General features: G+C 37.7%; 1 protein-coding gene across 16 annotated transcripts in view; it reads right to left on the bottom strand.

Moving 5' to 3' along the window:
• Positions 1 to 19444, bottom strand: part of ARID1B (AT-rich interaction domain 1B) — a 418737-nt gene that overhangs the window by 283261 nt on the left and 116032 nt on the right. For all 16 annotated transcript variants that reach the window (XM_081529735.1, XM_081529728.1, XM_081529730.1 and 13 more), the window contains exon 3: positions 9389 to 9538. In XM_081529735.1, coding sequence (XP_081385861.1) covers positions 9389 to 9538 — 150 coding nt within the window. The remainder of the gene's footprint in view (positions 1 to 9388; positions 9539 to 19444) is intronic.

Below are 19444 nucleotides of genomic sequence, written 5' to 3'. Positions count from 1 at the left end.
GACCACCCCACCAAGAGAGAGCCAAGCAGGCTGCTGGTTCCAGCAACCTGAGCTCCACCTGAGCCCTCGAGTGGCTCCAACCTGAGTGCAGAAGCAGGTACATGGCTGGCTACCCAAGCCAACAAGGAGAAATCCAGTCTAGGAGTGGGCGTCGCTCAGACCTGAAAGTAACTTAGAAGTTTTCTCCTCAGATGCTCACAAGCTCTTCAAAGATAAAAGGAAATACCCAGCCCTGGTTCAACGCCTGACAACTACAAGCAAGGTCAGCAAGAGGGAGAGTCGGATGCAACGGAAACTCCAGGCTTCACCAGCGATCTCCTTTAAAGCAGAGTGTCTTCATCAATCGACATTCCGAAAGTTTTTATTATCAAGTTAATTAAAAGACTCCTGTGTTAATATCTAACTGCTAGGCAATTAATGGCAGCAAACTAAATGTCCTCATCTTTGCTCTGACAACAAAATCTTATAAAGCCAATGATACAAGCACTTCTGTAACTTAATACAGGCCTTCTATGCTTTTCTCCAAAAGCTGCAGAACAGAAGTGGCTTATAAATGAACAATCTGTTTTATAAATAATAAGAACCAAAGATTAGAATGAGTAATAAGCAATAATAATAAAGAAATGTTTATGCCACGATGGATCAATGTCAACATGCTAATTAGTGTCTGAGCTCCATCAGAGACTTCAATGGCGAGTTATTAACTCTGAAGTATGTTACCCTCATGCCCAATACTATCACCTTTTCCCAAAACGATGCCCATTTGCAACTTTGTTTACTGCATCACCTTTTGAAAAATTCTGTCCACAAAAATGTCCAAACAAGGCAATATTTTAGAAAATATAAACACTTGTTTCTACCTATGCACATACAGACTTCAGACTTCCACTTAACTATTTATTGAGCAATCCACTATTACAAGTGAATTGCTGAGCTAGAACTATTTTGTTTTAAAAAGTTATTGAACAGTAACTTTTTATTTCATTCTTAATCACTGAGAAAAAAACAATGAAAGGCACCAGTTCCGAGCATAATTAATATGTTCCTTCTAAATGACCTTGATACTGAAACCAACCTCAGAGTCTAGTTCAGTATCACTTCAGGGTTGGGCATTATCTCTGTTGTCACTAACAAAGAATTAGTCCTACCCTAAAATCATTTCTTCTCTCACCAGCAAACTCTTATTCATTCTTCCAGACCTCCTCTGAGACACGTAGTATCACGTCACACTTTGAAAACACACCTGCCCATGTTCCCTTTCATTCAACTGGGAGTTCGTTCCTTCACTTCAAACACAATGTCTTATTAATCACTGGATTCCCAGCATACGGAACATTCCCAAGCAAAAAGGGATTCAATACATAGTTTATGTTTTTCTTTTTCTATCTTCTGCAACTTTTCCAGTAAGCCTGAGGTTTAAAAAAATATTAAAAAGATAAAAGCTGTACCTTGAGAAGTACACATTCATAATAACCAGTATTTCTCTCAAGAATCTGAGATAATTCTATCAGTTGGAAAAAAACTATACCTAAAAAGGTAAAGTTTGAAATTCTCTCACTGCTTTAACCTAGTCTTTTTTTATTTTTTTAAAGATCCTGACACATCCTCTTTAAGTAAACTGAAACTTAATTTGAATGGAGTTACCTCCTACAAACCTTCTCTAAGGAAAGAAAGATTTTTTTCTAGCTATGGAAACAACAGTGTAGTTTAAAGCCATGAAAACAGTGTTCTGCAAGACTGCCAACTGTCACAGTCCTGGAACCTGAGCTGAGTCAGCACAAGACCACTGTCAGAGGAAAGGGTATTGACAGACAGTCTAGTTTCCATACCAGGCGACTCCTTTCACATTACAGATCCTGGAACACTGCCTTCAACACCTAGCAGCTGCTTCCATTAAGAGCAGTGGCTAGAAGGTCCGGGAGAAACTTGTGCCACAATAAAAACATGACCTCTTCTTCAGCACCTCACAAGAGTAGATCTAAAGTAGAACTCGAGTTAGAGGTAGAAGGGAAAAGATGAGTCTATAGGTACAAGGAGGAGACAGGAAGGTAATGCAAGTTTGCCAAGAAGGGACAGAGAACCAGGAAACAAACCTACACATAAACTTTGTAGTTGCTGTTTAGTCGCTAACTTGTGTCCAACTCTTTGCAACCCCATGAACTGTAGCCTGCCTGGCTCCTCTGTTCTGGCATTTTATTATGAACCCAAAATGATAAAATGGAAACTTAAAAACAACAACAAAAAAAGTTAAAATTTATGGCACTATAGTTTTGTCTACTATACCAAATTATTAAATCTTGGGTAAAGCAGTTTGAGGAAGTAAGCTAGGATACAAAAATGCTTCCAAAAGCATGAAACGTCTTCAAATAGCTATTCTTTTCTTAAAGACTCAAAAATTAACGCCTTTTGAAAGAAAGAAATATCATCATGTTGAGTAAATAAAATGTTTGATGGTGAATGGACAGTGCATTTATTAGTTAATCTCTTGGTCGACAACAGGAAGAATAAACCAGGCCTATTCTTACTTATTGATTTTTTACTGTGGTATGTATTTTATTTACAAACTTAGAGCCCTCCACACTTTGGGGTAACGCACTTCTTCTGTTCAACAACTCTGCTGAGCACGTTATTTTTAAATGTTCAATATTTTAATTTTACATAATCACTGTTGTAATAAATCCCATCAATTGAAACTTTGTTCACAATTTTGGGTTGTTTGTGCAGTATAACTATATCACTGTCACTTGTATCTGTGAAGTTCATGGTTATTATATAGATGCAAGCCTCTGACTATTTTACAAGTCTTCTAATGTAGACACATCTGAGCATTTACTTAGGAAAAACAATATTTTATTATAAACTTTCTGACCTTTCTATTACATGAATGGCATTATCCTGATGTCTACTGAAATTTTGTATATAGGAAACTCATATTATGTATAAATTTTATTTCAGAAAAAAATGAGGGAGCCCAAGTTATCTGTCGTGATAAGATTTCAAGGGGGGCAGTTAGTTGTCATAAGGATAAGGAAATGAAATGAAATTTATGGGTGTAAGGTAAAAATGCTAGATTGTCTCATGATGTATAAGAGAGACTGATCCAACAGATTATTGCACCGCATCCCACTTTCATTTCCAAAGTCCCAGCATTCATTTAGATTTAAAACAACACAAAAAGCTACTTGTCTAAGACTAGAACCCAACTCCATTCTGCATATGAGAACCAAGTTTTGTTAAAACAACTTTATACTGAATTTTCCAGGAATAAAACTATCCTCATGTATATCGAGAAAAGATTATATTTTGTATCAGTTGGACTTTGACCAAGAGCTGCTTTCCATCTTAGAAGACGATATCTCCATTGACAACCCTAGCCAAGACATCTAAGAGGCAGATACCACACTCCTCTATCAGTCTCATGGTGTAGCTGTCAGGTTCACACTGATACCACGTATACGAGCAAGCATTAATTTCACAAGCCTTCAATGTAGTCATACACAAGCATTTAGTTAAATATATAATATTTTATTATACAGTATGTATTTATTTAGTTACTATTACATACTACTTTCACTTTTCCATATGCAGTTAGTGCATTTTTCTGACCTGTTTAAAATTTTGTGTAGTAATAGAGTATCTATGAATTTTATGTAGGTAACATATTCTTTATTTTTTATAACATATTCTTTATATTTTGAAAGAAAAAGAAGGCAGTAGCAAAGTTTCATTATGGTGAAGGACAGGGAAGCCTGGTATGCTGCAGTCCAAGGGGTCACAAAGAGTTGGACACAACTGAGCAAATGAACAACAACAACAAATTAATATGTTCTAAATTACTTATTAAATTGCATATTTATATAGTTTTAAATTGTATAAAAGACATCAAATAAACAACTAGAAAACAGAAGAGAGTACCAGTTCCAGCAGTGTAGCAGACTGGATACTGCAAATGTCTATAATTGAAATATTGAAAACACTGGGAAACATGCCTTTTTAAATGGATCACAAACCGGGAATGAAGTGAGTGAAACCAAGAACACATAAAGTAAACCAAGAACATGGAAAGTAAGAGAGCAATAGAAGCTGAATTCTGTTACAGACTTTAACTTTCCATCTGATGACTATACAGGGAACAGAAGAAAGGAGGAATCTAGGGCCACCAAAAAAGAGCAAAATATGAGACGATACCTCTCAAATAAACAAGGGACTAAGAAGGGCTATATCCATCATGTAAGAGCATTCACTAAAGAGAAAAGAAAAATACCTGTCTTGAACTTGATACTAAGAAGTAGGAAGAATTTTTAAATGACTCCTTTGAGAATTAGCAACCACAGGCTAACCATGATCAGGGTTTCTGGTCAAAATTAACACTTAATGGTGCATTCTATAAAACCTCAAAAAGAGAATTCCATTTAAAATGGTCCCAGAGGCCATACCACCTGAACCCACCAATCAATCTTAACACCATTTGTTGTAGGACAACAAAATATTAGGATGTTTATCTCCTGATGTAATACTCTCACAGCATCACCTATGAAGTATTCAAACCACATCAGTCAGTAACGATATATAACATGCCACCCCAAATTTAGTGGCCTAAAGACAGCAGCATGGATTAGTCTCACAGATTCTGTGGGTGAGTAATCTGGACAGAGTCCAAAAGGGAAGGTCTGTCTTCATCATAATGGCTCTGCGCCTCAGCTGGAAGACAGCTGATGGTCACCAGACAGCCTAGGGCTGGAACCACTGGAGGCTCCTTCTCTCAAAGGGAGGGTCATGGACCCTTCCACTAAACAGAAGCAGTGACCTAAATGCTGAGGACATGATTTACAATAATCACAAATAAAGATTTACAATAATCACAAATAAAAATGTTTAACCTCAAGCCTGTGGATCTAACTTGCAATTTACAGGAAATAGAGGGGCTGGATGAACAAATTAAGCCACATTAAGGGAAAACATCCAGACAAAGCCATTTCATAGGAAAACCGACTCAAGTTTTTTTCAACACGCCAAGGGGATGAGCGGGAGTGGGGTAAGACAGAACTGATCCAGATAAAACAATCTAAGGACCAAATCAATTTAGTAACTGTTGTTTGAATCTGGCTTGAAACGAATGAACTATAAATGCATTCTGATGACAACCGGGGCTATCTGAACATGGTTAGGCTAGTACATGAAGGAACTTATGCTGGCATGTGAGTGTTCGTTCTATCATTCTGTTTATCAGTCTACTAAGATCTCTTTATATAATAAAACCTTAGAAAACAAACTATGAAATATGAGTCCTAATGACTAGTGCCCACAAGCAACTGGCAAAAGCATACACCAATCCTTCTGAGGGAATAAAACAGAAACCCAGGTCTCAGTAAAACCGTCTTTAAAAAATGAATGAAGGGAAGTAAGAAAATTCTTAGAACTAAAAGAGAATAAAAATAATGCATATCAAAATTTGAGAGACTTAGCCAAAGGAATACTTAAGAGGAAATTTTTTAGTCTTCTATTTGGCTTCATCAGACAAAAAGTAAGACACAGTCAAAGTAAAGCGCAGAATTTAATTTAACTTATAAAAAAGAGAATATGTAAAAATCCAGAAAATTCTTAAAATCATGCTCCTGGGACATGTGTAGGTAGTCTCATACATCAATGGTTGGAGTATAAATTGGTACAACCCCTGAGAGGAATAATCTAGCAAAATTACAATCGCATGTACCCACTGACACAGCCAGGAATTTATCTGACAGATATACTTGAACATTTATGAAATGACACAAACACAAAGCATCATAACAGAGTTGTCTGAACTGCAAGTAACTAAAAATAACCTAAATGCCCACTGAAAGAGAACTGGTTAAATATATTATGCTATGTCCATAAATGGAATGAAGCTATAAAAAGGAATGGAGGATGGTTTTACTGCTCCTTTGTAAAGATCATAGAAAATATATTTAAGTGGGTGTGGAAGGGGGGGTGATAAAGAACAGAAGAATATTTATAGTATATTATGGTGTACCAACATTTGTGTGAAAATAGAGCTAACAATTAAAAATGGTACTTTGCTTCTTTGTAAGAAACTAAAGAAACATAATAAAGTGGTTGTCTAGTAAAGGGTGAGCTTGCCGGTGAGCTAGGCAAGAGGAACTGTGGTGGGAGACTCGGATCTGTATCATTTCCTTGTACTTTTAAATTTTTGACACATAGGAATGTATTGATTATTCAAAACATTACACATTAAAAAATGTTAAAGAAACAAAGGTAGGTATCTTAACGGAACTCTAAAATTAACTTTTGCATCATTCACATTAACAAAAGACACAAAGTAATACTTTCTGATGATCTCCTAGTTCAAAAATCAACAGATTATGGATGCAATGTCTAGAAAGAAAAGGAAAGTCTACAGGAAGGAAAGCTCTGCCTGTCATGAAACACTGGCTTCTTAAATCAAAATAGTTGAGTTTCTTCGTTTTTTAAATGTGAACTCAGTATTACAAATTCTTATTAAAAGTTAGATTGATTTTGAAGATATTCTAGTGGCTATTTTTACATTGTTTTGGGATAGATTTGGGGGGGTTGTTATTCTAGTTTTGGAGGTACTAACTATATGGATTGCCGGGAGAAATATCAATAACCTCAGATATGCAGAGGACACCACCCTTATGGCAGAAAGTGAAGAAGAACTAAAGAGCCTCTTGATGAAAGTGAAAGAGGAGAGTGAAAAAGTTGGCTTAAAGCTCAACATTCAGAAAACTAAGATCATGGCATCTGGTCCCATCACTTCATGGGAAATAGATGGGGAAACAGTGTCAGACTTTATTTTTTTGGGCTCCAAAATCACTGCTGATGGTGATTGCAGCCATGAAATTAAAAAACGCTTACTCCTTGGAAGGAAGGTTATGACCAACCTAGATAGCATATTTAAAAGCAGAGACATTACTTTGCCAACAAAGGTCCGTCTAGTCAAGGCTTTGGTTTTTCCAGTGGTCATGCATGGATGTGAGAGTTGGACGGTGAAGAAAGGTGAGTGCAGCAGAATTGATGCTTTTGAACTGTGGTGTTGGAGAAGACTCTTGAGAGTCCCTTGGACTGCAAGGAGATCCAACCAGTCCATCCTAAAGGAGATCAGTCCTGGGTGTTCATTGGAAGGACTGATGTTGAAGCTGAAACTCCAATACTTTGGCCACCTCATGCGAAGAACTGACTCATTGGAAAAGATCCTAATGCTGGAAGGACTGGGGGCAAGAGGAGAAGGGGATGACAGAGGATGAGATGGTTGGATGGCATCACTGACTCAATGGACATGGGTTTGGGTAAACTCCGGGAGGTGGTGATGGACAGGGAGGCCTGGCGTGCTGCAATTCATGGGGTCGCAAAGAGTCGGACACAACTGAGCGACTGAACTGAACTGAACTATATGGAAAATGCTAGATGTCATTTCCGAGATAAAACTTCCCAAATGTATATAAATATCTAGTTCCCTAAAAATGAAAACTGTTCCTGTAAAACCAGACCCTCTGATTAGGGTCCCTAAATATCTCTGATTTCCACTTCTTTGTCCCAAAAGAGTTTATAGAAACTTAAAAAATATTTAGATATTCTATAGTGAAAACAAGAAAAGAAATTCCAATATACTTTGGGAAATAATTGACTTTCCCCAGAATATACAGAAAAAAAAAAAAAGACAGTATTTATATCGAATCATTTTTATACAGCACTTCCTGACATATAGTTTATTGTATTCACGTCAATAAAACAATGGTAGTATCGCTCAAAGCATATAATAGACCTAAAGTAAGCACATTTGAATAGTACGCATTAAAATAAGATTTTACCTGTAGTATGCTTTAAATACTTACATATAAAGGATATTAAATAACTAACTGCCATGTGGAAGAAGTCATCAGTGAATGCTTCATAAAGGAAGTAAATTTTGAACTTGGTCTTGAAGGAAATGACAGGCACTCAGAATCCTGAACCAAACTGGTTTTACAATCAGATTCATTTTAGCACACTGAAGTAAAATGAGTAATGTAATATCTCTGTTGAATCCTTCTTAAACTTTGATAACATGACAAAACATTTTGTCTACAGAGAAGTTCAATAAGGCTCTGAAAGCCCATGAAAAAGTCTTTAACTTTATATATTATAAACCCAGATACCAGTCTCTCACTTAAAAAGAAATGGTATTAAAAGGTTATTTCATTTTCCTGATTTTAATAAAAGAACAGACTAAATAACTTTGAAATAATGTACATTCTTACATCTATAAATTGCTTTAAATTTTGCAAAAACACATGCAAAACACAAGATTCTATAGCATCTTCAATCTCAGCTGTTGGCACTGTTTTGTTTAAAGCTATAAACTCTTTTTGGAACTCTTAAATAAAAGTCACATGGGAAAAGCCCACAAAGAATCCAATAAAATACTTAAGAAACTGGCTGAATTTGTTAAAATTAAGCTTCATATATTTATACATTTTGCCTAGCATCAGCAATCACTCCACGCTGTCTAGGAATCATTTTGAAGACTGAACAGTCAATGTCACTGTCTTCCCCTGTCTTCACCACCCTCACCCGCAAAAAAGAAAGAAGAGAGGAAAATACAAAATGCAAAGTTACAATTTGATGCTTATGACTGAAAGTGCTATGAAAGTTCTATTTGAATTCAGAGTACAGGTCCTGAGTTCATGATGTCTTTTAATATCTTCGGTGACAATCTCTAAAACAAGATGAAACTGAATCACTGTACCCAGTGCATATGTACTATTTTTCAACAAATCATGTAAGCTGAAATATGCAGCCCAGTAACCTCAAAGAGTATTTAATGAGGCTAATTTAAACTAAAAACTGTTTAACATACTCAAAGTACATGATTCCCTTTAGTATTTTAATATATTGTAATTGAAGTGATTATCTGTTTATAAGCTAGTTTAGGAAGAATAATACTGCCAAAGGCAACAATGTTTTGATCCACTAGCACTTACCATTAAAACAAATCAAAAGAAAGCTCAAGATAAAAACACCATGTATGTGCCAACTAGCAAGATTAAATGATCGATAAAACCATTTTCCTGAATAAGCCTCAACAAAGTGACAGAGCACTTTCCTGCAAGATTCAGAATACACATCACAAAGAACATGAAATGACTGACATTTTCTGCTGTCACTAACTGGTATTGTAAGAAGCTATTAAGCTAGTCCTTCTTCCCACCCTTCAATCTCAAACATCCATTCATAAACAAACAGTTTAGGATATTGTTCCGCATTTTCTCAAAAGTTCATTTTTTCCCACTGAGAACAGAAATTCTCTAAATGGGACAGGAAGATGTCTCAGAACCCGATGTGGCCTTTGAACATAGGACAGAGGCCTGGGGACCAGGAATGCGCTCACCTGCTGCGGCTGGTACCTCTGCTGGGACTGGGAGGGCAGATAAGGCGCCTGCGGGGGAAGGTGCGGAGGCTGCGGCTGCTGGTTGTAGTAAGGCTGCTGGCCCTGCTGGCAGTAACCACTCACACCCTGCTGTCCGTACTGAGGTGGCATCTGTCAAGAGTCAAGCAGGGCAAGTGAGAGAAAGTCTAAACATGCAATTCAATGAAATCAAATACGGTTTCGATTCAGCAACATGAAGTGGGTTCTTTGCTAAGCAACTGAATTCAGTATTTTTAATATTCTCTCCATTAGATAAATCGGCCTACTGCCTTCTCCTCACATACTATCAATGAAGACAAAAGTTAATTTAACTCTACTTTAAAAAATACTTTATCAGGTATCAAATACTGATAATTTCACAAAAATCCAGAGGGGGTAAAAAGCTCTGAATACTGACATCAAAAAAATTGTTTCTGCCAAGAAAGTCAGAAAAAGATTATACTAATCCATTCTCATGCAATACTCAAATGAAAATGAACTCCAGTTCAAGATCCCTTACTAACATTTTGTAGGATGCTTGTGATTTGGGTACATGTTTGTTTCAACTAAGGTCAGAATGCCTCAATTACATTTTAGCAAATACCAGTTACATTAGCAACTCCATTTACTATTTTTGCTAAAAAGAAGGAACACTGCTTTACAATAAAATGAAACCCATTTAGAAAACAATACTATGTATATCAAACTACGTAACTATCAATATGAGCAAGATATTCATAGCTATATACAAGGATAGTATTTTCCTAGTTGATAAACAGTCAATGATGTAAACCAAAGTGTCAAAGTCAAAGTGTTAGTTACTCAGTTGTATCTGACTCTTTGTGACCCCATGGTCTATAGACCTCCAGGCTCCTCTGTCCATGGAGTTTTCCAGGCAAGAATACTGGAGTGGGTTGCAATTCTCTTCTCCAGGGGATCTTCCCTACCCAGGGATGGAGCAATTCTTTACCACCTGAGCTACCAGGGAAGCCCTTTGCTGCAAATACCCGAGATACACACAGAATGACCTAAAATGGGTCTTCTCCATTTCTAGTTACATGAACCTAAAAATATTGAAATTGTTCAAAGAAAAGTTCTTCCTCATGCAATAAATACACCATCGATGATATTTTCTGATGTTCTTTCAAATCAGATATCTATTGACACATTTTTTTTCCTAATTGAGAGAAAGAATAGGAGAGGAAAAGAAAAACAAGTTATCAGAATGGCAAAAAGCACTCCTGGGACGAGAATGGTGAAGTCCCTGTTAATACCACAATATAGTTCATTTGAGAAGTCCAAGAACTTCATCCCCATGAGCCTATACACTTCTAAGAATTAAGTCATCAGTTCCAGATATACACTTAAAAAACAAATTGACTACAGAATATTGAATGAGAGGGAAAAAGAGTAAGGAATATATTAAACACTTTGCCTCTAAGACCAATTAGCACAGTAATTTGTAACATGTACTATGAAGTAAAAAGAAAAAATTGCAAAATGCTAAAGTTCATACTCCTTTTGACCCAATCTAGATTATTTTCAAACTTCTAGCAATGATGACAAAACATTTGGCCACAATGACTTACAAATGCTTCTCATCACACAGATCCTAAGTTACTAGAACAGACAAGTTTGTATTGAAAACCATTCAACAGCACAGTTGAATTCTTTGCTTTTATTTATTTTACAGCTTGATGTCTCATAATGAATGTATGTCCCCGCCATAAGCCAAGCCAAAGAATTTCCATAAAATACAACTCCACATGCTAGAATACCATATACTACCACAACACAAATCCTTTCGTTCAACTCCCATATGTTTGATTTGATATCTAATACTATATTTCACACGAGCATCTTTGCAGTTTGATTTGAAGCAGTTAGGGTAACACTTTGCCAGTGTTAAAATGACTGTAAAGCTCAGTCAACACAGCCAGCAACTCCCCTATGAATTGCACTTTAATATGTTGACTTTCTGGTTTACAGAAACCCTTACACACAATATGGAAGTGTTGTTTCAGGGCAGGGGGTGGGGGGCCTCTGTTTTCTAAGCAAGACAACGAGAGGACATATTGCAGGAGTCTCCTAACACTAGAGCAGCCATGAGCCTACTACATTCTTTAACTACCTATCCCAACTCTGAAAAGTGTGGAAGCAAGGCAGGTGCAGGTGAGGCAGGTAGAATGGGTGGGGATGTAAGCAATTCCACAATGGATCCGTAGCAACAATCTGCTGACCCCAGTAAAAGTCAGGGGGAAAACCATCAAAAGCACCTGCTTGGGAGATTTTGTTGCTGTTTTTCTCAATTAAAAATCTACTTGTTATCCTTTTAGATACACAGTCTCATTATTTGGTTCTAACTAACTGGCATCTAACCCTCTGAGAGCCTGGGACAACTTATAACATGGTACAGGTGGGCTATAAGACCTGGGGCCTAGAGCCAAGCAATTGCATGTGGCCCACTGTCCTTACATGGGAGCCACAACCGAATAGAGATGACTAAATGCTCGTCTACCTAAAGAATTTCTGTATTAGAAATGTATGAAATCTAAATCCAAGTCCTCCTATACCTTAGTTGAGGGGCTTCCCTGGTGGCTCAGAGGTTAAAGCATCTGCCTGCACTGCGAGAGACCTGGGTTCAATTCCAGGGTTGGGAAGATCCCCTGGAGAAGGAAATGGCAACCCATTCCACTATTCTTGCCTGGAGGGAGGAGCCTGGTAGGCTACAGTCCACAGGGTAGGACATGACTGAGCTACTTCACTTCACTTCATACCTAAGTTGTATGAATATGATCAATCACATAATGATATCTGTCTTACACCTCCATTTGCAATATGGGGCTACCTCTTCTGTTAATTCATATTATTATAACCAGCAATATTATAATTCTATCTGGAATTCTACACATATTCTATTATTATTAAACTACAAGTTGTAGCTGCTGCTGCTAAGTCGCTTCAGTCGTGTCCGACTCTGTGCGACCCCACAGACAGCAGCCCACCAAGCCCCGTCCCCCCCAGGATTCTCCAGGCAAGAATACTGGAGTGGGTTGCCATTTCCTTCTCCAGTGCATGAAAGGGAAAAATGAAAGTGAAGTCACTCAGTCGTGTCCGACCCTTAGCGACCCCATGGGCTGCAGCCTACCAGGCTCCTCCGTCCATGGGATTTTTCCAGGCAAGAGTACTGGAGTGGGGTGCCACTGCCTTCTCCGACAAGTTGTAGAGCTATCCCTAAAATATTAATTATTAACCGCTACCTTTAAAAACCAATTTCTAAATATAATACTGCAATTGTTAGGAACTAATGTCTTAATTTTTTAATGATCAATAATGTTTTTGCTTTAAATCAATTTAGATGTAGGGCTTTCAAAAATCTATTAGATGCTTTTCTGACATTTTAAACCAAACAACCATTATTAAGAAATGTGAACTGAAGAACGGAGCCGTAAGACAAGAAATGCCCCAGAGCCGAGTCCAAAAGTTGTCTGACCAAAGCTCAGAATAACTGGCCCCGCACTGCCGGCTTCTCACATGCCATCGAGGCACTCACCTACTGTTTGTCACTCTGACCTCCATCTTTAACAGACTCTGCTGAGGACAGAGAAACCTACTGCACCGTCATGAAGGCCTGAAGGATCAGTCCATGAGGGAAGTACATTTTACTGTCTCAAGTTTTGTGAAATCAATTTTGGCTACTGGGAGTCTTTATTTATCTCTTAGTTCATGAAAAAGCTGGCTTAAAGCTCAACATTCAAAAACCTAAGATCATGGTGTCCAGTCCCATGACTTCATTGCAAATAGATGGGAAAAAATGGAAGCAGTGACAAATTTTATTTTCTTGGGCTCCAAAATCACTGTGGACAGCGACTGCAGCCATGAAATTAAAACATGCTTGCTCCTTGGAAGGAAAGCTCTGACAAACCTGGACAGTGTATTAAAAAGCAAAGACATTACTTTGGCAACAAAGGTCTGTCTAGTCAGAGCTATGGTTTTTCCAGTAGTCATGTATGGATGCAAGAGCTGAACCATAAAGAAGGCCGAGTGCCAAAGAATTGATGCTTTCAAACTGTGGTGCTGGAAAAGACGCTTGAGAGTCCCCTGGACTGTATGGAGATCAAACCAGCCAATCCTAAAGGAAATCAACCCTGAATATTCATTGACTTATCAACTTAACAACAACAAAGATTACTGAACTGTTGGATTCAAGTGAAATCTAACCAAGAGTTACTGAGTTTCAGGAACTGAGTACTGTAAATTGAGGATACAAAGCACTCCTGTCTCAGATGCCATTCCTTCCCTGACCGCCTAAACCACCATCATTCTCATGTCATTTCTGATTCTATTTTACCACAAGGGAGATTATTAGATTTTGTCAGTTGACCTTTGATGTGTTTCTGTGTCTACTGTTTGTCCTCATCACTCGGCTACACACTCCTATACCTGTGGTATGCTTCCTGGAAGAAGGTCTGCCACTCAGTAAATGGTTGCTGGATGAATAAATGAATGCCGTTCAATGGATTATTAAATCAAGTTAATATTATATAAAATTTTAAACTAAGAATGGAAAACATTATAAAACTGAAATCACTCGTACCATCCAAGTCTTTGATATACATATGCTCAACCTAATCTAACAGACATACAGCCCAAACCTCATACTGACAGCAGCGGAGTAGCCTTGACCATTACCAGCTAACTCTCTAGGGCATTACCACCCAGCAAATGTACTGGATATTTATCACTAAACTAAACCAAAAGGAAATCTCCAGAAAATGCCTAAGATCAGAGCTTTTCTGTTTGCTATTTAAAGATAAGAAAAACAAAAATTTCTCTCATTTCTAAATAAAGAGGATTTTGAAGTGGAACATGAGTATGTGAGCATGCATGTTCAATCGTGCCCGACTCTTTGCAATCCTGTGGACTGCAGCCCGCCAGGCTCCTCTGTCTATGGGATTTTCCAGGCAAGAATATTGGAGAGGATTGCCATTTCCTTTTCCAGCAACATGTGCATATACAGTAACAAAAAAAGTTATCCTAATTTTCAAACAAATGTGAATGCTTCCAAACAGTATTAAGAGGGAAAGTATAGCTAAAAATCATTCATTTACTATAAGTATTTATTTTAGGAAACTACTCAGATAAAGGATATGATTATTAACTTTCAAATCTCTGTATCACCTTAAATATGCAGAATTCCAGGCTCCATTTTTCATTTTACTCTTTACCCTGAACTCTGCTCATCCTTCAAAACTGAACAAATAATAAGGTTTATATTCTCTTCCTCTTCCTTCCTAAAGAAGTTTGAGAAAAGGGTCTCCCCACTAAGTTTCAAGGTGCACTTCCCTAAGACCCAGCAATTCACCTTGTAAATACATCCCCATGAAACACTTCCATGTGTCCCAATAAGGATATTACATTGGACACTATTTACAAGAGCCAGAAAGAAGACACAATCTAATTCCAGCACAGTAGGTAAATGGGAAAAACAGATTTTGCTATAGTCATACATGGAATTCTAACCATAAAGTGCACAGTTTAGAGGCATCAGGTAGATTTACACTGTTGTGCAACCATCACAACTATCCATCTCCAGAACTTCGCTACCTCAAAATGAAATTCTATTTCCATTAAACAATAACTCCACTTGGGCTTCCCTGGTGGTTCAACCAGTAAAGAATCTGCCTGCAATGCAGAAGACCTGGGTTTGATCCCTGGGTCAGGAAATGCCCCAGAGGAGATAATGGCTACCCACTCCAATATTCTTACTTGGAGAATCCCATGAACAGAGAAGCTTGGCAGGCTACAGTCCATGGGGGTCACAGAGTTGGACACTACTGAGTGACTAACACTTTCACTTTCAAGGTTTACCTATAGCATGTATCAGAATTTCATTCCTTTTTAAGGTTAAAAAATATTCCATTTTTAAGTGCAAACAGTATTTTGTTTATCAAGTCATCCATCATGGACACTAGGGTTGTTCCTACCTTTTGATTACTGTGAATAGTTCAGTTCAGCTCAGTTCAGTCGCTCAGCTGTGTCTGACTCTTTGTGACCCCATGGACTGCAGCACGCTAGGCTTCCCTGTTTATCACCAACTCCCGGGGCTTACTCAAACTCATGTCCATCAAGTCACTGATGCCATCCAACCATCTCATCCTCTGTCATCCCCTTCTCCTCCCACCTTCAATCTTCCCCAGCATCAGGGTCTTTTCTAGTGAGTCAGTTCTTCAAATCAGGTGGCCAAAGTATTGGAGTTTCAGCTTCAGTATCAGCCCTTCCAATGAATATTCAGGACTGATTTCCTTTAGGATAGACTGGCTGGATCTCCCTGCAGTCCAAGAGATTCTCAAGAGTCTTCTCCAACACTGCAGTTCAAAAGCATCAATTCTTCGGTGCTCAGCTTTCTTTATAGTCCAACTCTCACATCCATACATGACTACTGGAAAAACCATAGCTTTGACTAGACAGACCTTTGTTGGCAAAGTAATGTCTTTGCTTTTTAATATGCTGTCTAGGTTGTATTGCATATAGTACTATTAGTACTATAAGTATAAACAATATAAGTACTGCTTATAGTACTAATAGTATTGTGAATAGTACTGCTATGAAAATAGGCATACATACAATTTATCTGTTCAAGCTTTTACTTTCACTTCTTTTACCCAGCCCAGAAGTAGAATTGCTAGATTGGTATTGTAATACTGGAAAAGACTCTTGAGAGCCTCTACTTCAAAGAGATCAAACTAGTCAATCCTAAAAGGAAATCAACCCTCAAATACTCATTGGAAGGACTGCTGCTGAAGCTAAAGCTCAATACTTTGGCCACCTGATGTGAAGAGCCAACTCAATGCAAAGACCCTGAGGCTGGGAAATATTGAGGGCAGAAGAAAAGGGGGCAACAGAGAACAAAATAGTTGGACAGGATCACCAACTCAATGGGCTGGAGTTTGAACAAACTTTAAGAGATGGTGAAGGACAGGGAAGCCTGGTGTGCTGCAATCCATGGGGTCCCAAAGAGTCGGACACAACTTAGTAACAACAACAACAATAGTAGTTCTATGTTTTAATTTTTTGAGAAATTACCGTACTGTTTTGCATAGCAGAATACCATTTTTTAATTCCTGCCAGCAGTGCACAAGGGTTCTAAGTGCCCCACATCCATGACAACACCTGCTGTTTTGTTTGTTCTGTAATAGCCACCCTAAGTGGTGTGAAGCGGCATCACACTCGTTACAGGTTTGCTTTTCATTTCCCTAACGATTAGTGATGCTGAGCATTCTTCTCAAGCTTATCAGTTATTTATTTTCTTGGAAAACTACATTCAAGTCTTTCACCCATTTTTTAATTGGGTTGTTTAGGCTTTTTTGTTGTTGTGTGGTAGGAGTACTTTATATATTCTGGATATTAATCCCATAAATGATACATGATTTCCAGATAGTCTCGCCTCTTCTGAGTGTTGCCTTTTTGTTGTCATGATAGTGTCCTTTCACGCACAGAAGTTTTTAATTTTGATGTACTTCAACTTATCTTTTCTTTTGTTTCCTGCACATTTGGTTTCATGTCCAATAAATCACTGCCAAATTTAAAGTCATAAAGCTTTTCCTGATGCTTTCTTCTAAAAATTTTACAGCTTTAGCTCTTATGATTTTAGGTCTGACCCATTCTGAGTTAATTTCTATACATAGTGTAAAGTAAGGGTCCAACTTCATTCTTTTGAAAGACCTCTTGTTCTTACTCCAGTATGTAATTTTCATATCTGCTTCAAATCCTTTTGTCCTAAGAAAAACAGTTTGGCTTGGCATCTATATTTTCCTCTAGAACTATATTAAATGTACATAATCAACACACTGTATGATATGTTTGTATGAAATTCAAAAACAGGGAAAACTTATTTATAGTGTTAGTAGTCACAACAGTGGTTGTGGGATAAAGGGACTAGCTAGAAAGATGGATGAGCAAACTCCTGGGAGGAAAAAAAATATTATGTATCTGAACTGGTTTGGTAGATGTACATTATTTGTCAAAACCCATCAAATCATACACTTAAGAGCTGAGCATTTCATTGTATGCATATCTTTAAAATATGTACATACACTTACTAACAAAGAAGGTATCCAAACTTGGTCAAACTTTTGACTTCACATTTTTTATAATGTATTTATGTCAAACCACTTCTGCCTTACCTACGCCTAGATGTAAGTTTCCTATTTGATAATAAAATAGTAACTGTTCCGAGATGCTTAACAGGGAGTTTTCATATTTTCAGTTTACATAATTCTAACCAACTCGATGAACATGAGTTTGAGCAAGCTCCAGGAGTTAGTGACAGACAGGGAAGCCTGGCGTGCTGCAGTCCATGGGGTCGCAAAGAGTCAAACACAACTGAGCAACTAAACTGAAAATATTACATAGCAATTAATACTGAAATAATCGCAATGAGTATGTAAATTCAAATATTTAATAAAAGTCACAATATATATGGGCTTCCCAGGTGGCTCAGTGTTAAGAATCCTCCTGCTAATGCAGGAGATGAAGGAGATGGGAACACGATCCCTGGGTCAGGAAGATCCCCTGGAGGAGGAAATGGCAATCTGCTCCAGTTTTGTTGCCAGGATAACCCCATGGACAGAGGAGCCTGGCGGGCTAAAGTCCACGGAGTCACAAAGACTTGGAATCAACTGAACGTGTACTGCATGCACAATGCACAATATATAGAAACAGTATCTCTTTAACTCAGAATTCTGCTTTTGAGAATTTTACCTTAAGGGAAAAATATAAAACAAGTATGCAAAGATATCTGCAGCAAGAAGGTCACCACAGCCCCATGACAGCGCCCCTACTCAAGAGCGAAACAGCCTAAATGGTTAAATGTACATCAAGAGAGGCTGGTTTAAAGGAAGAGGGTAATGATATTTTATTCAATGAAATACAGAACCATTAAAATGAATGAATCTAATTGTACATAATATGTACTGAATAGGAAGAAAGCATGTCCATGGATTACTGAGGTGGGACTTTAGGGGTAGCAGGTTACAAAACCATATACATGCATGTGTGCGTGATTGAGTCGTGTCTCATTCTGGGATCCCATGGACTGTAGCCCTCCAGGCTCCTCTGTCCATGGCTTTTTCAAGGAAGAATACTGGAGTGAGTTGCCATTTCCTACTCCATACATACATTTTTTTAAATATGAAAATCTGTGTATGAGTGGTGAGTATAGCGTTAATAGCCCAGAAGTACATACATCAAATGTTATGTATCATTTCCTAGGCCAACTCTGAGTTTTTCATGAATCTACAACTACATGCAATTTCTTTTGGATTAATTATTGCTGTCTTTCTAAGAATTATCAGAAAAGTATATTATTACAATAATTTATACTTAATAGCAGATAGCCTCTTAATTTTTGTTTTTGACCATAAATTTGAATTCTTCCAGGCAAATTCTACAAAAAAGGAAAGCGAAAAGCACAGGAAAAATCATGAGCTCAGAGCAGCTAAATTTTAGTCATTACTGTGGCAAATTCTACTGGCTTCCGATTTCACAGAAAAGAGTAAATGCTATTTTTTCATGCAAAAAAGACAGACTGAAAAGTCCCTACAGCAAAGAATTTAGATGCTGAGTCGATGTGTGTGTGAACAAATTGCAAGAGAAAATTTTATTATGTCGACATGTCCAGTGAAAAATAATGTGTTAGAAGGTAATGAAGTTTACAAGGTCAAATCCTACAAATGCTCCACTACATACAGTCCTTTAAGCTAAGTTCCCAATTGGGACTTTTAAACAATTTAGGTGCTTTTAAAATTCACTTTCTTATTTTAAAAAAAAAACTAAATCTTGTCCTTAAGTTTGCTTGGTGGGGGCAGGGGCGGCGGGGGGTGAGGGGAACGCCACGATTCCTGAAATTACTCCTTCATGCTTGAAAACGGAGAAACAATCAACAAATGTACACAGAATATTTACTGTACGCACTGTATACTAAAGCTGTAAATTCCTTCAAATTTCATCCAGTTTCCCTTGAGTAACAGAGAAAAG

Source organism: Giraffa tippelskirchi, chromosome 9 (assembly GCF_054371585.1).
Source record: "Giraffa tippelskirchi isolate mGirTip1 chromosome 9, T2T-mGirTip1v1.2.pri, whole genome shotgun sequence".
NCBI lineage: Eukaryota > Metazoa > Chordata > Mammalia > Artiodactyla > Giraffidae > Giraffa > Giraffa tippelskirchi.
Note: the sequence above shows the minus strand (reverse complement) of the source record. Positions and strands in the feature narration are given on the sequence as shown.